The sequence below is a fragment of the Tupaia chinensis genome, unplaced genomic scaffold, assembly GCF_000334495.1.
Source record: "Tupaia chinensis unplaced genomic scaffold, TupChi_1.0 Scaffold000154_1, whole genome shotgun sequence".
Lineage (NCBI taxonomy): Eukaryota > Metazoa > Chordata > Mammalia > Scandentia > Tupaiidae > Tupaia > Tupaia belangeri.
Window position 1 is genome coordinate 4,069,267 of NW_006159625.1, and position 24,264 is coordinate 4,093,530.

Below are 24,264 nucleotides of genomic sequence, written 5' to 3' on the forward strand. Positions count from 1 at the left end.
GGGAGCTTATGTTGCTCATGGCACGCCACCATGATAAAAATAACCAACACAGGCTCAGGACAGTGAACTCGGGTGCTTGAATTTTAAAAAATTTATGCTATTTACATGTGGTTATGATATCACTTAGTTTGCTATGTATATCACTTAAAATTTTAAATGATGGATCAGCCAGTGGCATGGTGGTTAAGCACTGGACTCCCACATGACTGACCATAGTTCAAATCCTGGACCTGGTAGCTTGCTTTCTCACTTAATCTCTCTGGTGAGCACACGTGCCCTATAGCAAATTTTAAAAATAATGATGGTAAATAAAATTAGATCTCAAAAAATATTTCTTTAAATGATTCTCTCTTTAGTCATGACTTGGATTAGAGAAAATCTTTTTTTTCTTTTTTTTTTTTTTTTTTGAGAGGTTTTTGTTATAAGGCGCATGCACTCGCCAGAAAGACAGAGAGAGACAGAGAGACAGAAAACGAGAAATCACCCCCCAGTGGGGGATGGCCATGCCACAATCCCTCCTTCTCTTTTTCCTCTCGGGATCTTGGGCACGTATGCACACGTGCCTGGCATGAGTTTAAGCCACCAGGTCCGGGACTCAAACCCTGGTCGACAACATCAGAGTCCAGCGGCATAGCTGTTATGCTAACTGCTGGTCCCAGAGCAAATCTTAATAATTTCTTTCTGGACTCTGAATCTGGTAGTTTTTCCTGAATTAATGAGCTTTGTTAATCACGTTACCAAACTTTACAGCCGTTAATGAAGTTATTTTTACTGGGTCTTTTCAGAAAATCAATCCTTTCAGGAATCATAAAAGTGCCTTGTTTGAAATTAGTATATGGTTACTTTAGTTCAGTAGTACATGAACTTGAGATAAAACAGTAGAGAAGGTATCTAGTTTAAAAGATATGGGACTGGTAGATGGCGTAGTGGTTATGTCGCTGGATTCCCACATGACCGACTGTGTTTTGAGTCCTAGACCCAGTAGCTTGAAAATCATGCCAGTGGCCATCCACCTGGGAAGTGATTTTTCACTTTCCCTCTCATTCTGTCTCTCTCTCCCTCCAGTGAGCACATGCATGCTAAGACAAAAACCTCTAAATAAATGAGTGAGTAAGTAAGTAAATATATATATACATACATACATTTTGTAAATACATTAAAAAAGTTATAATTAGAGAATACAGGGCCACTGTTGCCAAATCCAAACCTCTGTGCTCTTTCCCATCTTTTTTTTTTTTTTTTTTTTGCCTTAAGAGAACCTGTTTTTTGTTTGTTTATTTGTTTTTGTTTTTTGGTGAAACCTTCTGACATAAATGTTGAAACTTGCTGATATTTTCCTGAAAATAAATGCACACATATACAGACACCTATCAGTAATACATTGTGTATGTGTGCATGTATGGACATGTGCAATTTTTCAGTGAACTGTTTTAGGACAGATTTAGATCGAGAGGATAATTACAAAGATAGCATTGATAGTTTCCTTGTACCCAATAATGAGTTTTCAGTATTAACATCTTACCTTAGCTTGGTACATATGTTACAATTAATGAGTGAATACAATGAGGGATACACTAATAGTAACTAAAATCCATAGGTCATTCATATTTCCATGGTTTTTACCTAATGTCCTTTTTCTTTTCTGCTATTCAGGATGTAATATTGATCATTGGGAAAGTCATGATACATTTTTATGTTTCTCTATGCAAAAATGTGTCATGACTTTTCTGATGATCAATATTACATTTAGTTATCATTTCTTAGCCTTTGTCTTATTTTTGATTTTATAAATATATTTGCTTTTTTAACCAACCAAGCATATGGTTGCCCAAGGGCTTCCTGTTTGCGAGCTATGGGCTAATTCCATACTAGGTGTGATTTCCTCAGGTGATTTTGTGTCATTCTGTATATCTCTTTTTCCTTCATTCTGTATATATTGAATACTATATGATAAGATCAGAATTGCGGGATTAATTTGATACGCAAACTCCAAAAGTAGAAACAGGTTTTCCCATTATTCCTCAGATAAAAATGAAAAATTACATAGCTCACTGAAATGATAGGCCAAAGGAATCACTGTCCAGTACTATTTTGTGACTATATTCTTTATTTATACTTAGTACGCTGTTCAGAGGAATGTTTAGGAGCAGTTGAGGTATGGGGACTGGTAGGTGGTTTAGATCCTGGTAGGAGAAATACTGGATGTGGAGAGTAGAAAAACAAGGTATTCTTCATGATAGCAGATTAATAGGCAAACCAGAGATACACTTACAATTATTTTTGTTTCACTTTTTTATCCTTTTTTTTTAAAAAAAAAAAAAAGGAATTATTTAACTTTTTGAAATTTATTTATTTATTTTCAATTTGACTAGAGAGGGACAGAGCGAGAGAGAGAAATTGAGAAAGCAAGCCGCCAGATCTGGGTCTCAAACCAAGGTCGGCCATGTGAGAGTCCAGCGCCTTTAACCACCACTCCACCCGCTGGTCCCAATAGTGAGTGTGTGCGCATGTAAAGTAGAGGGAAAGTGAGAGAGAGAGAAAAAGCATCCAAGTCTCATCATGCTGTGATCTCCTTACCCCAGCCTTTCACGTTTTCAGTATTTGGGGCTTCTGAGCTTGGGATCTGGCTGGTGGTCAACCATGTGACTGTTAGTACTGCAGTTATGTACATTCATAAAGAATAAAGTAATAATAATTTGGGAAAAAAAGAAGAAAAGCTATATGATGATGATGATGTAGCTAGTAATGTCTTTGTCTTGACTGATACACAAGGTATTCCTTCTGGAAAAAGAAATTAATACACTGTAAAGATATATATGATTCAATGTAATATAAACAAGATTATGATAATAATAAAAAAAATACCAGTTTTTCTAGAGTTTCCCCTGACCCTTAATTTTACTAAGGAAACTATACATTTTTGTTGTTTGTTTAGACATAGATTGGGCCTTTCTGATTAAGTAAGGAGGGGAAACCAAGTGATTAAGTAAGGAGGGGAAACCAAGAAGTTTGATGTATACTGATTTGAGAATTGTTACTAATATATTCAAAATGTCTAAGGATAAAAACAGGGTTGGAAAAACAAATTAAGATTAAGTCCATTTGCTGGGGGAGGTAGAAGATTTCAGCCTTAGGTGACTGCAGTAGGAGTTGAGTAAAGTCCCTCTGAATTGAATTTTGTTTAAGTATTCATTTCATTTATAAGAGAATTGGCACTGTGTGTGTGTGTGTGTGTATGTGTGTGTGTGTGTGTGTGTGTGTGTGTGTAATAAATGATTTCTAAAATTTTTTAAGTTCATTATTATTTTTTTAATTTGGTATAGGGCATATGTGGTCATCAGAGAGAGATAGTGAGAAAGAGAGAAAGCATACCCGCAAGCGGCAAGGTCTGGGACTCAAACCACGGTTGGTCACTTGGAAGTCCAGTGCCTTAGACCATCATACCACCTTGCGACCCAGCACTATGTTAATATAAGAGGCTGAAGTGATTTGTGTGACCATTTTTAAAAAAATTTGATTGAGGGAACCAGCAGTTAGTGTAATGGTTATGTCGCTGGACTCCCACGTAGTCGACCGCGGTTTGCGTCCCGGACCTGGTGGCTTAGAACTCACGCTGGGCGTGTGTGCGTGCGTGCCCAAGATCCCAAGAGGAGAATGGAGGAGAAAGGATTGCGGTGTGACCATCCCCCATGGAGGGGGAATTTCTCGCTTTCTGTCTCTCTGTCTCTCTCTGTCTGTCTGGCGAGTGTACGTGCCCTATAGTGAAAACCTCTCAAAAAAAATTTTTGATTGAATACAGAAAAGTAGTAGTTTTGTGGTTATCTAGATAACTCGATTTTAAGTTTCTTAATTCTCATTTTTGGGGTAATAAGTGAAAATCTAGATGTCATGCCCTTTCTAAATTTTCTTATACAAGAAAAAGATAATGAATGTGTCTTACATATTAATAGTTGCCTCTCCTTGGTCAAGATGGTTAAAGTGCTAAATATTAATGAAATATGAGGGGCCTTTAAAAAGTTTGTGGAGAAATGGAATTAAAATATCAGTTTATTTTAGTTCAAAAAAAAAGTTTTTTTTAAAATCAGTGCGTAGTTCTGTTTCTTTTTTCATAATATGTGATTCCCATGAACTTTTAGAAGACTCCTCATACTATTCATTTTTTTTGGTGAGGGGGAGGTTTTTGCTATAGGGTGCGTGTGCTCGCCAGAAAGACAGAGAGACAGAGACACAGAAAGCGAGCAATCACCCCCCCCCCAAGGGAATGGGCACACCTCAATCCCTTCTCCAATCTCCTCTCAGGATCTTGGGCACGCACACACACGCGCCCGGTGTGAGTTTAAGCCACTGGGTCTGGGACTCGAACCGTGTTTGACTCTATAGGAGTCCAATGATACAGCCATTACGCCAACTGCTGGTCCCACTGCCTCATACTTTTTTTTGGGGGGGGGGGGTTTGCCACAGAGTGCGTGTCTTTGCCCCCAAAAAGACAGAGAGAGATAGAAGGCGAGAAATCACCCCACAGGGGACATGGCCACTCCACAGTCCCTTCTCCGTTCTCCTCTCGGGATCTTGGGCACACATGCACACGTGCCCCGCATGAGTTTAAGCCACCTGGTCTGGGCTGCGAACCGCACTTGACTACATGGGAGTCAGCAATGTAGCTATTACGCCAACTGCTGGTCCCACCACCCCATACTATTCTAACAAATGAATGTTTTATCCCATGCAAAGCACTCCTGAGTTCTAAAACGTGAATTTTACTTCATATTGAACTGAATGTTAGTAAAATATGGTGGGTCTTTCATGTAAGGGTGAGATACATTTATTTTAGGGTCCTGACTAGAAATAATTATGTGGCTCTTGTAAATTTATTTTAGAAGATGTGAAAGTGTGCTATCTAATCTTTTTAAACACTGGATTTATATATAATCATTTAAAAAAATAGGAACTTTAGAAAGTTTTGCTGGGACCAGCAGTTAGCATAATGGCTATGTCCCTGGACTTCCATGTAGTCAACCACAGTTTGAGTCCCGGACCCAGCGACTTAAACTTACGCTGGGCGTGTATGTGTGCGTGCTCAAGATCCTGAGAGGAGAATGGAGGAGAGGATTGTGGCATGGCCATCCTCCCGGGGGGGTGATTTCTCACTTTCTGTGTCTCTGTCTTTCTGGTGAGCGCACATGCCCTATAGCAAAAACCTCTCCAAAATTAAAAAAAAAAAAAAAGAAAAGAAAGAAAGAAAGTATTGCTGCAGGGCACATGGACTTTCTAGAGACAGAGAGGAAAAGTGAGAAAGCACCCCAAGGGGGATGGTCAGCTCCAGTCCCTTGTCTTCTCTTCTTCTTGGGACTTTAGGCATGCGCACGTTCACACATGCACACACACAGCATTTTCCTTCACTGTACTGAGTCTGGAACTTGAACTGTGCTTTTGGCCAGTGGAATCCAACTTCATTAACCACCATGCCACCAGCCAGCCCATGTACAGCCAGCACATTGTTTGTTTTTGTTATATGGTGTGTGCACTTCCTGAGAGAGACAGAGGGAGAGAGAGGAAGTGAGAAAGCAGCCCTCAGGGCGAATGACCATTCCTCAGTCCCTCCTCTACTCTCCTCTTGGGATTTTGGTCATGCATGCACACGCACCTTGTGCCAGGTCTGAGACTTGAACTGTACAGCCTGCCATGTGGGATCCAGTTACCTTAACCACCACACCACTTGGCTGGCCTCATTGTTATTTTAAAGCTCAGTTTTATTAGCTTTGTCTTTTGTCAAAATGCTACCTTAAAGTATTATGTCAGTTAGAAAAATTTAACTTTATCTTAGCTTAAAAGAAAATGAAACCCGAAGTGATCTTTTAAGAGTGGTTACTTAAACTGATAATTTCATAAATTCTCCAATGTTTAGAAGCCGCTGGAGTTCTGGAGTGGGTGGAAGTGGAGGAGGATCCTCTGGTAGGTCATCAGCTGGAGCTCGAGATTCCCGACGACAGACTCGAGTTATTCGGACAGGACGGGATCGAGGGTCTGGGCTTTTGGGCAGTCAGCCCCAGCCAGTTATTCCTGCATCTGTCATTCCAGAGGAGCTGATTTCACAGGTATGGATCTTACAGAATACTTCATGTAAAGAAAACAGGACAATGTGAGGTTTAACCGTATGTTGTCATAGTCATGACTCATATCAGAAATCGTGAGTAACAATTTCTGCATTGCTCCTAGAAAGCAAATTTTGATGAAAATTAAGTCAAAAGAAAAGTAGCATAACACTCTTTATTTTTTATTTCAGGCCCAAGTTGTTTTACAAGGAAAATCCAGAAGTGTCATTATTCGAGAACTCCAGCGAACAAATCTTGATGTAAATCTTGCTGTAAATAATCTGCTTAGCCGGGATGATGAAGATGGAGATGATGGGGATGATACAGCCAGTGAATCTTACTTGCCTGGAGGTTAGTAGATCACAGTCATGGCTTTCTTATTTCTGGAGCACTCTGACTAGGAATGAAATTATAAAGTACAGTTGATTTTCTGACTATTCTTTCTGAGCTAGTAGCCCTCACTTTGGGCTTCTTGATTTGGTTGTAAAATTCCTTTTAAGGAAAATATATTTGCTCAATGGGTTTGTACTTGGTCCCAGAAAAGATATGATTGTATGTATATGGCTTTATAGATGATTCTGAAATGTACTTTCGTTTTGTTTTCCCTTTTATTAATGATACAGGAAATGAGAGAGAGAAAGAGAGGAAAGGAGTGAGAGAGAAGCACCCTCTACAGAGTCTGGTTATGCTTCCTCCAGTCCTCCAGCCTGTCACATCTTGGGTACTCACTCATGCCTTGCATGTCCCAGGCTGCTAGGGCTTGGGTTTTGAACCATTGTCACCACGTGTGATCTCACTTTTCTTGAGCAGCATGTTACCAGTGTACCATTGAGCTGGCTCAGAAATGTTATTTTTGATGCCCATATTACTGAAAAGATGTATTAACTAAACTGCATGTAGATTTTGAATATATTCTTTTTAAGGTATCATGTTTTATGTCTTAAAGAGTGATCTTTTTTCTCGAGATTAGTTAGTAGCTTACTCAAAGTAATGTTAAGTAATGTTAATTCCTTATTAGGTAGTAGTTTTGTTTCCTCAGGTAATAACAGGCCCTGCTTTTAATATGTCTTAATTTTCAGAAATGTTTTAGTGTCTACAGCTGCTTTATTTATAATCGTTTGTTTCTGCCTGTAGAAGATCTTATGTCTCTTCTTGATGCTGACATTCATTCTGCCCACCCAAGTGTCATTATTGATGCAGATGCCATGTTTTCTGAAGACATTAGCTATTTTGGTTATCCTTCTTTTCGTCGTTCATCACTCTCCAGGCTAGGCTCATCTCGAGGTAATTTTGCATTTATTTCTTTTTGATTACAGGTTGGCTATATGGAAAGATAAAAGAGATAGCAATAAAATTACAGCATATGAAATCATTACTTATTTGTGCTTTTGGATGTTTTGTCTTTAAAGCCAGTTATTTTTTATTTTGAAGAGCCACAATAATATTTTAGAGATGAGATTTCCATTATGGGCTATATCAAGGATTATAACTTTGTAACTATATTTTTAATTAGGAATATGGATTCTGAACTAAAAGCAGAATTCTACTTTACAGTGAGTGACATGCAGCATTCAGAAAACAAGTCTCCATAGTTTATTTGATTAAAGTAAAGTGATCGTTCTGGTCATTTTAAATCCTGGTTAGATAGAACTGTAAAATATGAAAAAAGTTATCAGAATGGGATGGCCAATATTAAATATATGGAATTGCTTAGCTTATTAAAATGCTATTTTCAAAGTTCGAAATCCTTAAAAGATGCAGTACATCTAGCAGTTAGAAAGACTATCGTGAAATCATTAACTCAGCCTCTGTATTTGTTTGTGTTTAGATTTAGCTTCTATTATAACTCCTAAGTCAATATTTATAGTTTTCAGAATGTACAACTGCAAAATTTGAGTAATAGACAAAATCTAGCTGTATGTACTGGTCATTAATAAATTAGAAGAGTTGCCATGTTACATTAAGATTTAAGACCTTATTACAAATACCTAGTGATTGATAGTATAGTGTTAAAATAATAGATCTATGTGATCTTTTACTATCTTGAACATATTGTGTGATAAATAGCTTTAAATTTTTAAAATAAACACATACTTTTTTTTCTTAAATGTATTAAGTATTACATTTTAAAATATTCGGTATCTAACACAGATAATTCCTTCTAAATTTGTCAAAAAGTTCATTATATATAAGGATTGCTTTTAGTTTGAACCATATGAAATAGCTGGTACTTGATCACTTTTGACCCATGTATATGGCAGCTTTGTGTGGTTCAATTGAATATTGTCACTAGTCCTTATTTTTCAAGTCTTGGAGAGCTTACTTTGATGACCTTATTTATTTGGTTACCTATTTTTAAAAGTAATGTGCATACAAACTAAAAACAATATGGATTATGAAAAATTTTGTAATGATTGGGTTGTCAGGAAAGTCATGATACATTTTTGCATAGAAAAATATGCCATGACTTTCCTGATGACCTTAATAGCTTATCATACTGGATTATAGTGTAACCTTTTTCAAGTTTTTTCTCCCAGTGTTTGCAATTTAAAATAGAAACTTAAGACATTGTAACAGATACTATTTTAATTTGCTTATATGTGTCTAGTAAGTTGAAATTGTAATTTATGCACATTTTCTAACATATAAATAAAAATGTTTATTGTGAGCATTTCTGATGAAAGCCAAAAATGTTAAATTCTGTTAAGAAAACCACAAAAAAGCCCCAAATCTAGTTTAAAGCAATTTAAAAAATATGCAGTTGAAATACAGAAAAATCTGCCTCTACATAGTTTTTAAAAATACCGATTTTATAAATTTTAACATCCCGTTGAAAGAGTTAATAATATTTTGAATGTTGCATGTCAGCCTTATTAGATATACATTTAACTAAATTTTTGTGAGTAGATAAACTGCTGTTAGTTGCATCCTAAAGGGTCTTTACTAGAGAGTGGCTTACTTTTATCCCACTGGTGTGACCCAATTGCATACCAGTTCTCCTTCTTCCCTTAGAGAGAGACTCTGAGCTGTTGCGTGAACGTGAATCCGTTTTACGTTTACGTGAACGAAGGTGGCTTGATGGAGCCTCATTTGATAATGAAAGGGGTTCAACAAGCAAGGAAGGAGAGCCAAACTTGGATAAGAAGAATACACCTGTTCAAAGTCCAGTATCTTTAGGAGAAGATTTGCAATGGTGGCCTGATAAGGTATTTGAAAATAATTTACCATCTGTCCCCTTTTTACTTATTTCTTTTTTCTTTCTCTTTCTCTTTCTTTCTTTTGTTATGTTTTAAAGATTTTGCCATAGAGCCCATTTGCTCACTGGAAAGTCATAGAGAGATAATGAGAGGGAAAGTGAGAAATCACCACCCCAGGGGAAATGGCCACAAGCCTCTCCAAGAGGAGAATGAATCATTCTCTCCTGGGATTTTGGTATGCACACACATTTGCCCTGCGTGATTTTCAAGTTGCTCGGTCTGGGACTCAAACCATGGTTAGTCATTGGGAGTCCAGAGCCATAACTCTTATGCAACCTGTGATCTCACCACCTTTCTTCTTTAAGTAGATATCTGAAAAGTCTCCTACACACCCCGAAAAAGTTTTTATTTTACTTATTCTGATTTTTGTACTACCATTCAAAAAGAGAAAATAGGGACCAGCTGATGGTGTTACATTTACATCGCTGGACTCTCACATGGCTGACCATGGTTTGAGTCCTGCACCTGGTGGCTTAGACTCCCACTGGGCACGCACACATGCGTGCGTGCGTGTGCCCGAATTGCTGAGAGGAGAATGGGGGAGAAGGGATTGCTGTGTGGCCACCCCCCTGGGGGGTGATTTCTTGCTTCTTGCTTTCTGTCTTTCTTTCTCTGTTGAGTGCACACGCCCTATAGCAAAAATCTCTCAAAAAAAAAGAAAATAAAAGCACAAACACAAAGCAATATTTTGGGTTTGTTTACAATGTAAGTACAGCATATTCATGTGACATTGCATGAGTCATCTCCGATGTGTTCAGTGCTGCTAATTTTCTTCTTGAAGCAAATGAAGAGGAATTTGGGTGGTAGTTCTAGGCATCATTGTTCTGTTCTAGGTCTTCTTTTCTGGTAATATGTATTCTAGTAGCTGATGTTCTAATTTGTTTAAATTTGTGATGTCTGGACCCCAGTTTCTCTAGGGCAGGTCTGAGGTTTGATACAGGTTGTATGTCAGAACAAGATTATCGTTTCGCGGTTAGTTCATGGTCCCATTTAATGGCAGGGAGTTCTGACAGACTCTTTCCTGTGACTGCTGTGGGAGACAAAATAGGCTGAACAGGAATGGAATGGGGGACTTTGTCTCTGCATCCTGAGGAATAGTACAATGACTGGATTCTGGAAAGCATCCAAGATTTGCTAAGTTGATTAGAATTTTAAAAAGTCTATCCTTGCCACAAGTGAAACAGTCTGCATCCCATTGATGGTGTAGTGTATATTTCATTGTCTTAAGTGATTGGTAATTTATCTTCAAAGGCTTTTTTTTAGAAAGCCATATGCTTTTCAGTTGTTTTTCAGTGTGCTGTTTCTTATTTCCAGAGCCAGTTGAGTAGAGAATTTTCTTATACAGCAGTAAACTGAAAGAAAATGGAAACTTTGCAGTTAATTTCTAGCAGATAATGCGGAGTCTGATTTGGATTTCTTTTCTTTCTTTGAATTTGGGACATTGAAGGAAAATATTTAACTTCCTGAATTTTATGTTCACATAGTTATTGTGAATCCTGATGTAGGTCATTAATTTTCCTCTGCATTCAGCTCATGTGGAAAACTTGAATGCAAGAAGGAACATGAATTTTAATCAGTCTCTTTGGAAGCAAAAGTTTATTCTGTTTTCTTTGGTAGCTTCTAAACTTGCCCTGAATCGTATAGTCTTATTTATATCCACAAAACTAGAAATGTCTGAAGTTCTGCCTTTAGTTCATATGGTAGAGAGTGATTTAAACCATTGGAATTTTACTTACCATTTTATTTGGGTACGTCATTCACTGTTTTTTGTTTCTCTTGCTTGCATTATGTAAAGGCTTTGTCTATTTGATATTGGCAGGGAGTACTAGAAGGCTCATCAATCATGTTTTAATAGTGTCATTGTATATTAGTAGTCTAGGCTTCTTTATCTTGTATTATTTTTGATTACTGAAAGTGTTTTTTTGAATTTTTTATTTTAATTTACATTTAATCACATACATCTTCACAGTGTACACCATTGCTTTTTTCAGAATGAATATCATGCATATCAGTCAAGACACAGAATGACATTTCTATATACATTATCATCAGCAAATAAGTTTTCATTTTCTTTGTCATTTAAACATACTTTTTTTCTTTTCTTCTGTTCTCCCTCCATTACCACCCTCTGTATTACCCCTATCCTTATTACTATCTCTAGTATCTGCCATTGCCTTCCCTGCTACTATACCTTCCAACCTTTCACTTTGTGCTATAGTGTACAGACAATTGGTATATATTCTGGGACATACAAAGTGTGTCTTTCATAGTCTGGCTTGTTTTGTTTAGCTTAAATCTTCCATATTTGTCCACTTTGTATCAAATGTCAGGGTCTCATTGTTTTGTATTACTGAGTAGTATCTGTAGAGTACATATACCACATTTTTTCAATCCAGTCCTCCTTTTTGGACATTTGGGTTGATTCCATGTCCTAGCGATTGTCAATAATGCTGCAGTAAACATGGATGTGCAAGTGTTTTCCTGACTGAGGGTTTTTCTATCCTTTGTGTAGATACCTAAGAGTAGAATTACTGGGTTTTATGGTAGTTCTATTTGTAGGTTTCTGAGGAATCTCCATATTGTTCTCTAAAGTGGTTGTACTGCATTCCCACCAGTTCTCCTGTCACCATAGCCTCGCCAGTACTTACCATTATTTATTTTTTTAATTTTAACCATTCTAACTGGGGTTAACTTGTATCTCATTGTGGTTTTGATTTACATTTTCCTTATGATAAATTATGTCAATCATGTTTTCATTTGCTTTTGGGCTGTTCATATTTCTTCTTCAGAAAATTGTCCATCCAGTTCCTTTTCCCATGTTTTAATTGATTATTTTTTTGTGGATAAGCTGCTTGAGTTCCTTTTATATTCTAGTTATCAGTCTCTTATCTGAGGTATAGTTTGCAATATATTCTCCCACTCTAAGGTTGTCTTCTTACTGTACTTATTTCTTTTGCTGTGCTTAAGCTTAGCCTAGTATAGCCCCATTTATCTATTTTTGGGACTATTGCCTGTGCTTTGGAGGTCGTCTTTAAGAAGTCTGCCTTCTCCAAGGTATCCAAGAGTTTTTCCTGTGTTTTCCACCAGTATTTTAATAGTCTGAGGTAATTTTTAGATCCTCAATCTGTTTTGAGTAAATTTTTGTAGTGGTAAGAGATAATGATCCAGTTTTATTCTGGATATCCATATTCAGGTGGATATCCAGTTCTCCCAGCACCATTTGCTGAAGAGATTTTCTTTTTCCCACTGGATTGTCTTGTGCCCTTTGTCAGGGATCAGTTGACTATATTTTGCAGTTTATTTGAGGGTTCTCAATTCTGTTCCATTGGTCTACTTGTCGGTTTTTGTGCCAATACCGTGTTTTAATTATCAGAACTTTGTAATCTGTTTTGAGTCGGAAGTGAGGCCTCCTACTTAATTCCCCTTGCACAGTTTTGCTTTGGTGATAATAGGATCTTTTATGATTCCAGACAAATTTTATGCTTTTTTTTTTTTTTTTTCTGTATGTCTGTGAAGAATATCTCTGGTAAGTTTGATTGAAATTACCTTAAATTTGTAGATTAATTTGTGTAGGATTGACTCCTTGATTATATTAATTCCTCTAATCCAGGAGCATGAGATGTTTTCCCACTCTTTTGTATCATTTTAAATTTCTTTTCCAGTGTTTCATAATTTTTCTTGTAGAGATCTTTGATCTTTGGTAAGGTTTATTCCTAGGTATCTTACTGGTTTTTATGGCTATTATGAATAGGATTTCTTTCTTCAGTTCTGTTTGTCCATTGTTGGTATATAAAAATGCTGTAGATTTTGTGTTGATTTTGTATCCTGCCACTTTACTATTCATTTATCATTTCCAGAAGTTTGTGTGTGTGTGTGTGTGTGTGTGTGTGTGTGTGTATTCTTTTGAAAATTCTATGTATAGCATCATATCATCTGCAAATAGAGATAATTTCACTTCTTTTTTTCCTATTTGGATGCCTTTTATTTGACTGTCTTATCTTACTGCATTGGCTAGAGCTTCCACTACTGTGTTAAAAGGAGTAGTATCTTGTTGAGAATTTTTGCATTTGTATTTATCAGGGATATGGGCCTGAACTTTCCTTTTTTTGTCATGTTCTTGTCTGGTTTTGGAACTAAGGATGGAGGCTTCATAGAATGAATTTGGGAGGATTCCTTCCTTTTGAATTTTTAGAAATAGTTAAAGGAGAATTGGGGTTAGTTCTTTAAAAGTTGGGACCAGCAGATGGCGTATGGTTTCATCTCTGAACTCCCACCTAGTCACCATAGTCCTAGTCCCAGACTTGGGGGCTTAAAATTCACCTTAGCCCGCATGCTTGCCTGCCCAAAATGCTGAGAGGAGAATGGAAGAGAAGGGATTGTGCCATGGCCATCCACCGTGGGGGGGTGATTTCTTGCTTTCTGTTTCTTCCTCTGTGTCTCTAGTGAATGCACACATATCAAAACTGTAATAACAATTTGGGAGGGGGGTAGAATTTAGAAGTAAAGCCATTGAGACCTGGGCTCTTATTTATTGGAAGGCTCTCTATTACTGATTCAGTCTTATTGCTTGTTATGGGTCCATTCAGATTTTCTGTTTCTTTCTGGTGAGCTGTATGTGGTAGTAAATCTTGGTAAGATCTCTGTGTCCAGAAATTTGTCCATCTAATCTAGGTGTTTTGTTAGTTGGCATATAGTCTCTCCGAGTATTCTCTGATGATATTTTGTATTTCTTTTATGTCTGTTGTAATAATACCTGTTTCCTTGCTGATTTTTATCTGGTTCCTTTCTTTGTTCTCGATTAGTCTAGCTAAAGGTGTGTCAGTTTTGTTTATCTTCCCAAGGAACCAGCTTTTGGTTTTATTTATTTTCTGTATAGTTCTTTTATTCTCTATTTTATTTATTACTGTTCGAATATTATTTCTTTTCTCTGGGAATTTTTTTGGGTTTCTTGTTCTCTTTCCAGTTCCCTGAGTTGTGTTGTTAGGTTGTTGATTTGCCACCTTTCTTTCTGCTTTTTTCTTGTGGGCACTAATTGCTGTGAACTTATCTCTTATGAGCACTTTTGCTGTGTCCCATAGGTTATAAACACTTGTTTGTTGGTTATGACTGTTTCTATTGAACCTTTTTATTTCAGTCTTAATTTCTTCTATAGTTGTAAAGTCATTCAGATGTAGGTTGTTTAGTTTCTATGTGTTCGTGAATTATTGAGGGCTTTTTTTTTTTTTTTCCTTTTTTTTTTTGGGAGGTTTTTGCTATAGAGCATGTGTGCTCACCAGAAAGACAGAGAGAGCCAGAGAGACAGAAAGTGAGAAATCACCCCTCAGGGGGGATGGCCACCTTGCAATCCCTTCTCCATTTTCTTCTCAAGATCTTGGGGCACACACGCACATGTGCCTGGTGTGAGTTTAAGTCACCAATTCTGGGATTTGAACTGCAGTCGACTACATGGGAATCCAGTGACGTAATCATTACACTATCTGCTGGTCCTGAGGGCTCTTTCTGTAGTTGATTTTAAGCTTGATTTTATTATAGTTGGAAAAGATGCTGAATGTAGTTCCCTTACATTTGAATTTGTGAAGGCTTGTTTTGTGCCCTGGCATGTGGTTAGTCTTTGAAATCGTTCAATGTGGGGGTGAGGAAAATGTATTATTTTGTGATAGTTGGGTGAAACACTCTGTAGATGTCTTTCAAATCCATTCCATATACAGTATCATTTAGATCTTGTATCCCTTTGTTTACTTTTTGTCTAGATGTTGTTTACAGAGGAGTCAGTGGGGTGTTGAGACCCCCTACAATTACTGTGCTATAGTCTATCTCTCCCTTGAGATCTGACAGTCTCCCTTTGTTGTATTTTAGGTGGTAAGGTACATCAGTATTTACAAATGTTTAATCTTCTGGGTGAACAAGCCCTTTTAGTGTACTATATAATGTCCTCCTTTGTCTTTTCTTAAATCTTTTAAAGTCTATTTTGTCTGATACCAGTATCACTACTCCAGCCTTTTTTGGTTTCCATTTGCATGGAATATCTTTTTCCAGCCCTTCACTTATAGTCTGTGTATGTTCTTACCAGTGAAGTGTGCTTCTTATAAGCAGCATATAGATTGCTTCTGTTTTTGTATTCATTCAGCCACTTGGCCTTTTTAATGGGAGAATTTAATCCATTAACATTCAGCATTATGATTGATATTCTCAGACTTATCCTGCCACATTTTTAGCCATTTTCTCAGTTTTCTGTTCTCTTATTTCTGTTTGTCTCTTTAGTTATCCTGATAAAGCAGTACTCGCAGTACTTCCTATAGAGCTGGTCTAGTATTGGTGAATTCATTCAGTTTTTATCTGAGAATACTTTTATTTGTTCTTCCTATTTGAAGTATAATCTTGCTGGATATAGTATTGGTTGAATTCGTTTTTCTTTGAATGTTTTGAATACATCTTCCTGTTCTTTCCTTGCTTGCATTGTTTTAGTTGAGAGGTCTGATGTTAGCCTAATGGGATGATCTTTTCATAATAGCTTGATATTTGCCTTTTTTTTTTTTTTTTGGAGGGATTTTTGCTATAGGGTGTATGCGCTCGCCAGAAAGACAGAGAGACAGAAAAGTGAGAAATCACCCCCCATGGGGGATGGCCACGCCGCAATCCCTTCTCTTCCATTCTCCTCTTGGGATCTTGGGTGTGTGGTTTAAGCCACCGGGTCCGGGACTCGAACCACGGTCGACTACATGGGAGTCCAGCGACATAGCCATTACGCTAACTGCTGGTTCCTCTCCCTTTCCGTTTTTAGAATACTGTCTTTGTCTTTAATTTTTATCAATCTGGCTATGATGTGCTGGGGGAGAATCTTTCTGTGTTGATTCTATTTGGGGTTCTTCTTATTTTTTGGGTCTGAATTTCTCCATGTTTCTCTATATTTGGAAAAATTTTAGATAGTATTTCATGAAAGACGTTTTCCATTCCTTTTGCAATTTTTTCACCTTCTGGAATACCCATTATGCAGATATTTGGATGTTTCTTGATGTCTAGAACTTTCTGCGTGTTGTCCTCTTTTTTGGGGGGAGGGTTGTTTATTCATTCTTTTTGGTGATTTAATCTATTTTAGAGACTTTGTCTTCAAGGTCAGAAATTCCTTCTTTTGCATGGTCTATTCTGCTGTTAATGCTGTCTAGGGAGATTTAAATTTCTCATATTACATTTTTCATTTCCAGAAGGTCTGCTTGATTCTTTTTTAGGGTGTCTATTTCTTTATGAAATTTATCTTTCATGTCTTGAAATGATTTTCTCATTTCTTGGAACTGATGTCTTTTTTCTCTTGCATCTCATTGAGTTTTGTCACCATGAAAATTGGGAATGACTTTTTTTTTTTGACATTTCTGTGTGTTTCTCTGTGCTGTCTATTGTTGATGAGGACCTACTATGCTCACCTGGGGGAGAGTTTTCTCCTTGTTTTCTTTCTTTTCTTTTTTCTTTTCCTTTCTAATTTTTTTTTAAGAATTATTCAACTTGATCCATTATTATTTTTTAAATTTGTCCAGAGAAAGATAGAGAGAACTGGGTCCGGGACTTGAACTGCAGTTTGCCATATGGGAGTCTAGCGACCTTAACTACTGTGCAACCTTCTCCCCCCACGCCCTGTTTTCTTACGTTTCTTAGACATCTGTCCCAGGCCCCAGGGTGGACTCCCGAGAGGAGGCCTGTCCAGACCAGGCTCAGATCTCTTGGTGGGCGAGGTGAGTTCAGGCTGCCAGAGCAGAGGGCAAACAAGTGCCAAAGTTTCAGTTATTCTCTGGCTCCTGAGGATGGGCTCACAAGAGGAGGACTGCCCACACCAGGCTCAGGTCTGCAGTGGGTGGTGGAGTGGCAAAAGTTCCAAATTCACTTCCTAGACCCTTAGGGTGGATTCAGAAGAGGAGGCCCTCCCAGACCAGGCTCACTGAAAGTTTTTTAACTGTACAAGTTTAGCAAGCTTTCCCTCTGGCTGTAATATCCTCTGTTAGATTTAGCTACACTTTGTTGGCCTTTAGTAATAGGTGTATTTTTAGGTTCAGCTTGGTTTTAAAGGCAGTTATTAGGTGCATGATGTAATTTTGATACTGAACAGACTTTTAGGGTGTCATTTCCTTTTTTTTTTTTTTTTTAGATAATGAGTGAATGAATGATATGCGATACAATGTATAATTATACCTATACTTTTTTTCCTATTAAATATCTCATTTAAAATAGCATCATTGAAAAAGAAACTTCAGTAGCTCATGATTGAAACAGAAACATCAAAATTTTCAGTTCTAGGAAACAAGACAGCTTAAGCCTAATTGAACTGTTAAGCATTATCTTTGAAAATGTGTTGAATATAGAAGCCTTTAAAGGAAAAGAAGACCTTATCTTCAGGTCCCTTTAGGGCACCAGGAAAATCGACCAGATGGGGACACAGTTTTATACCACACACAGAAGCAGGCAAGAGGTGGGACCATATTAGTTTCTCAGAATTGATTGGAGTAGTGATCCCTATGGAGTGGAAAGTTTTAGGGGAAGACTTGACTAGGGATTCAGAGGAAGGATAAGAATGTAGGGAGACGGTCTTAGGATTTACTTGGATGTCTCACACTGGTGCAAAGTAGACCAGAAGAGACTAGCCTGTGAAGGGCAGAAGGTTTGAGGGGCACTGTAAGAATTCTCAATGCAGGATAGTTTAAAAGTCATACTTAGGTTAGTCATTTAGAAACTATGGCAGTCATAGAGCATGCATGATTCATTTTCTCTTCCATGTCACAAACATATGTTGACTAATTGCTAGTAAGTACCTGGTGTTTTGGTAGCTATTGGGTCTATATTGATGATCACACTACAGTCTCTTCCACTCCATTTCTCCTTGTCAGAATTTTGAGTGCACGTGTGCATGCACACACGTCCCTGGTGTGTTTTCAAGCCTCATGGTCTAGTACTCAAGCTATGCAGCTGGCCCATGTGGGATCCAGCTGCTTTAATCACCATGCCTCTGGTTGCCCTGAGGAAACTTATAGCTGGAAAAGATTTTGTAGTTTATCTATAACTGGTTCTAAAAAAATAATTATTTTATTTATTATTATTTTTTAATTTGATGAGAGAGAGAGAGATTGAGAGAGAATGAGAAAGCAAGCCACCAGGTCTGGGACTCAAATTGTCGTTAGCCATGTCGGAGTCCTTTGCCTTAACTTCCATGCCAACTGCCGGCCCTGGCCCATTTATTTTTATGAACGATGAACTTCATGTCATTGCTTTTGTTTATAAGGCTTATTATTGCATATCCATCCTTGAAGCCAGGATGTGCCTGTATTTTATTTATTTATTTATTTATTTTTCATTTGTCAGAGGCTCAAGTGCTCACTAGAGAGGGAAAAAGCACTCCCAGTGAGGTTTGATCATACCACAATCCCTTCCCTTCAACCCTGTTGTGATTTTGAGCACCCATTTCCTCCACCCCCCAGACATATTTTCCAAAGGCCTGGGCTTCCCCAGGTCAAATCACAGTTAACCATGTGGGATTAGGCCCCCTTAACCATTAGGCCATGGGATCAGCCTTTGAGTAGTATATTTCTACTGTATCTCATTTTTCCCTCAGTACTATGAAATAGTATCACTTTTTTGGGGATCAGAATACATATTTCATCATCATTTCTTTATCTTTCTTTTTTTTTCTTTTTTTGGAGAGGTTTTTGTTATAGGGCGCGCGTGCTCGCCAGAAAGACAGAGAGAGACAGAGAGACGGAAAGCGAGAAATCACCCAGGAGAGGGGGGGGGGGGGGGGGGAAAGCAAGAAATCACCCTCTGGGGGGATGGCCATGCCTCAGTCCCTTCTCCTCTTGGGATCTTGGGAACCACATATAGGTGCCTGGCATGAGTTTAAGCCATCGGGTCCGGGTCTCAAACTGTAGTTGACTACATGGGAGTCAGCAACATAGCCATTACACCAACTGCTGGTCCCACACATTTCATCATAATTTCTGAGATGATGTAATCCAGAAATCTTAAAATTTAAGTGCAGTTAGTTTGCATAGTATATTTCTCTGTTCTTTTTTAGGGAACAGGAGAAATTCTGTTGGTAAATTAACTGGATTAGTATCTACTTTCTCGTCATCTATTTAGTGGTACAGTTTTTCTAAAATTTTACCATTTTATAGGCTAATCAGATTCCTCTAATAACAGAATATTCTCTTTAAACCGTTACAGTATAACCTTGAAGTAAAAATATTTCCAGTAACCTTTCAAACCTTTATGGTATAATCTTGCTGAAAATGTTTGCAGTAACCTTAAACTATAAATATTTCTCAAAAGTATTCTTTGAGTTAAATGTCAAAACTAATATTAAAACATAACTGAAAATTATCATGGGGAGGTTGAAAGCTCCATGAAAACAAAGGGTAAGAGTCATTCAGTCAGCTTTAATTTAGTAATTTTGACAGAATACATAGTATGTTAGACCTTTTGCAAGGTATTAGGGTAAATACCGTAATAGAATTAAGCACAAGAGACTTTGGATAATCACAGGAGGTTCCATCGAGTGACTGTGAAGAATGTGGGCTGTGGAGCTAAACTGCTGGATTTCATATCATTGCCATCCCCTTACTAGCTAGCTATGTGACATTGGTTAAATTTTTTGGCCTCTATGGTCTTATTGTTGTTATTATTTTATTAATCTGCAAGAGAGGGATGATAATGATATTTTACCCTATGGGATTGTCTTGAGGTTTAAATGACTTAGTCTACATAAAGCGTAAAGAGCAAGGAGGAGCATGGTACTATTCCAGGATTGCAGGTCATGGAGGGGTCCAAGAGCCTAGTGGATTTGGGTCTTCCCATGTAGCTGCATGTGGCCATCGTATTTTGTGTGACAGGTTCTCTGTTAGCAGGGAACTGGATACACCCTGAAAAGGGAGAGTCTATGCCCTTTGACTGGACTAGAATGTAAGTTATGAAAACATGCTACTATAATAATTATTTAGTATACAGGAAGGCTACATGTATCAAAATGTGAAGTAGTAGTACCTCGTCCGAGCTCTTGTCCAAGGGTTTCAGAGTTGAGCTAGCCAACTTCATACTGGCTTCTGAGGAGTTTTACCCCAAAACGTCAACTTTCTTATTGTGTTGCTCCCTAAAATCCATCCCCCACTCTTTTTTTTTTTTTTTTAGAGGTTTTGGTTATAGGGCGTGTACACTCTCCAGAAAGACAGAGACAGAGAGACAGAAAGTGAGAAATCACCTCCCTCCCAGGAGGATGGCCACGCCACATTCCCTTTTCTTCCATTATCCTCTTGGGACCTTAGGCACACACATGCACCCGGTGTGAGTTTAAGCCTCTGGGTCCAGGACAGGAACCGTGGTCGACTACATGCGAGTCTGTTGACATAGCCATTATGTCAACTGCTGGTCCCCTCCCCCTCACTCTTTCTTTCCCTTCATTGGCTGCCTTCCTCACTTTCTTTATCCCTTCTTTACCCAACTCCTTCCCTCTCTCTCCCTCCCCCCATCCATCCACCTAACAACCAGGTATAGTTGTTATAAGACTTAATTATTTTTATTTTAGAACCCTTTTTTTTTTTTGAGAGGTTATTGCTATAGGGCGCGTGCGCTTGCCAGACAGACAGAGAGAGACATAGAGACAGAAAGCGAGAAATCACCCCCCCCAGGGGGGATGGTCACACCACAATCCCTTCTCCTCCATTCTCCTCTCGGGATCTTGGGCATGCACACACACGCGCCTGGCGTGAGTTTTAAGCCACCGGGTCCAGGACGCGAACCGCGGTCGACTACGTGGGAGTCCAGTGACATAGCCATTACGCTAACTGCTGGTTCCCTTTAGAACACTTTTTAAAACATTTCTTTATTTATATTTTAACATTTGCTACAGGGCATGCATGCTCACCAGAGAGAGACAGAGAGAAAGTGAGAAAGAAAGCAAGCTACCGGGTCCGGTGAGAGTCGGACCTCATGCGAGACCTAAACTACCATATATCTGCCGGCTCCTAGACTTAATTTTTTTCACTGCTTTTCTGGCTTGTATGACTATTCACTATACCTAGTAGTTCTGGAATAGCTTTGATAATATAGTTAACTTTGAGAACAGCTAATTCAGTTAGGTAGTTAATCTCACATGGCTATTTTCACTTTTTTTTTTTTTTTTTTAAATTTTTGTCATAGGGCACATGTACTTGCAAGTGTGGTGGGGGAGAGGAGAAAGTGAGAAATCACCCCCGGGGGATGGGGGATAGCCACTGCATTGCCTTTTCCATCTTCCTTTGGGATTTCAGGCATGCAAGCATTTGCACCTGGCATGTTTTTCAAGCTGCTGAATTTGGGACTCAAACTGCAGTCAGCGATGTAGGATCCATCTCCTTAATGACCAGACTACCTGCTAACTCTCTTAGTAATTTTTGCATATATTTTTATTAGACCACACATTTAGTTATATAGTGCTGAATATCTGCGTGTAAATTGTAGCTATATATGTGTTTTTGAGTTTATATTTATCTGAAAAAGTTTTAGGCCAGAAGGCATGAGAACCTTATGAGAGGGAGAAAGGGAGAATACACCCCACAGCCGGGTTTTTTCACAGTGCAATCCTTTTCTGTCGGCTCTATCCCATCAGGATTCCAGGTTCACTTGCACATGTCCAGTATGTATTTTAAGCCATGAAGAATGGGATCATAACCTGTCAACCATGTGGAATCCAGTGCTCTCTATGAAACATTTAACTGCCAGAGGGCCCAGCCCTAAATAGGTGTTTTTATCAGCCTGCTTCCAACTGGAATCAGAACCACATTTAGTTCAGCATCACCTCGATACCTAAGCCAGATAAAGACACCCCAAGAAAAGAAAACCATAAGACAGTATGCTTCTTAACATTGATTCAGAAATCTCCAATTCAATAATAACCATCCGAATTCAGGCAACATGTCAGAAAGATGATATAGCATGACCACGTGGGATTTATTTCTAGAATTCAAGTCCAGTTAACATATGCAAATAAATCAGTGTGATGTATCACATTATCAGAATAAAAGAGAAAACACATAATCATCTTAATTGATGCAGAAAAAGCATTTGACAAAGTTCTGTATTCTTCTTGATAAACACTCTTAACAGTTAAGGTATAGAAAAACAGTTCCTCAACATAATGGAGTCCATGTGACTAACTCGCAGCTAAGTTGTAGTCAGAGTGGAAGAACTGAAGCTCTTCTACTAAAATCTGATTTGAAAAAAAAAAAAGAGAGGGATGCCTGTATTTGCCAGTTCTTTTCCACATAGTCCTGTAAATACTAGCTAGAATGGACAGACAAAAGGCACTCAAACTGGAAAAGAAGAGAAAATTATCTCTATTAGTAGATGCCATGATCCTTTATGTAAAAAGTCTCAAAGATTCTACAAAACAACTGTTAGAACAAGTGAATGATTTCAGTAAAGTTTCAGGATACAAAGTCAGCATTCAAAAAAAAGTAGCATTTCCCTTTTTTCCTTAATTTTAGTTTTTATTATTATTATTACTAAATTTTGAGTAGAGAGAAAAAGTGAACGAGCAAGCAAGCCACCAGGTCTGGTACTCGAACCATGTTTGCCACATGGGAGTCTAGCATCCCAGCCACCATGCCACCTACCAGCCCTCCCCCCCCCAAAAGTAACATTTCTAATCACATATAATGATCTAACTGAAAAGGAATCAAGAAAATAGTTCCATTATGGTAGCATAAACAGTGGCATACACACTGTTCAAGTGATGCCGAGTCCATATGGTAGATCGCATGTTCAGTTCCCTCATTGACCTATAAACACTGCAACATTCACACATCATCCTGGTTGGCCGTGAAGGCTGGAGGAAATAACGGTGTGAGACTCTATTGAGGGTACTTCCTTTTTATCTTTGCCACTTGCTTTTATGAATGAAGTAACTTTTAAAAAACCATACAACGGAGGAATAAATTTAACCAAGGAGGTGGAAAACACACTGAGAACAGAAACATTGATAAAACAAATTGAATGTGACACAAATAAATGAAAATCTATTCTATATTTGTGGGTTGGAAGAATTAACTTTTTTCAGTTGTCCATGCTTCTGAAAGCATTATACAGCTTTAATGCAATCTCTGTCAAAACTCTAGTGATATTCTTCAATGAAGTAGAAAAATAATCCTAACATATGTATAGAACCATCAAAGACTGCAAGTAGCCAAGCAGTACTGAGAAAGAGAAACAAAAGTTGGAGTATTACATTTCCTTATTTAAAATTATATTATAAATCTGTAGTAATCAAACAGTATGATACTGCCATGAAAAGCAGAGACCCAGACAGTGGAACAGAATAGAGAACCCAGAAACAAATCAGTCATGAAAATGGTCACTGGCTTTCAACGAAGGCACCAAGAAGACGTCTTACAAGGAGAAAGGATAATTTCTTTAATAAATGCTGCTGGGAAAACTGGATTTCTGCATTAACAAAGTTAGAAGAATGAAATTGGACTATTACTGTGTACCACACACAAAAAAATCAACTCAAAATGTTTGAAAGACCGATGTCTAATTCTTGGAGCCGTAAAACTTCTATACGAGAATGTAGAGGGAAAGCTTCTTGACTTTGGCCGTGGCAGTAAGTTTTTAGCTATGCTGCAAAAGGAAAAATAAATAAATGAGACTACATCAAACTCAGAAGCTTCCGCACAGCAAAGGAAACAATAAGCAGAACGATCAACGGGGTTCCAGCAGGTAGCATGGTGGTCAGGGCACTAGAGTCCCACATGTTGACTGTGGTTTGAGTCCTGGACCTGGTAACTTCTTTTTTTTTCACTTTCTCTGTCTCTTCCTTTGTCTTGGTGAATGCATGTGGGCCTATACAAAATTTAAAAAAAAAAAAAAAAAGACTTATTTTCTTCTAGGCTTTGTTTTCCAGTTTTAAG

General features: G+C 38.0%; 1 protein-coding gene across 4 annotated transcripts in view; it reads left to right on the forward strand.

Annotated features, from left to right (window-relative positions):
* Positions 1-24,264, forward strand: part of UBR5 (ubiquitin protein ligase E3 component n-recognin 5) — a gene marked incomplete in the record, with an annotated part of 156,005 nt that overhangs the window by 48,582 nt on the left and 83,159 nt on the right. For 3 of the 4 annotated variants that reach the window (XM_014586650.1, XM_014586652.1, XM_014586651.1), the window contains 4 exon segments: positions 5,906-6,095; positions 6,284-6,443; positions 7,227-7,376; positions 9,087-9,298. In XM_014586650.1, the coding sequence (XP_014442136.1) occupies positions 5,906-6,095; positions 6,284-6,443; positions 7,227-7,376; positions 9,087-9,298 (712 nt within the window). 4 annotated transcript variants of the gene reach the window in all.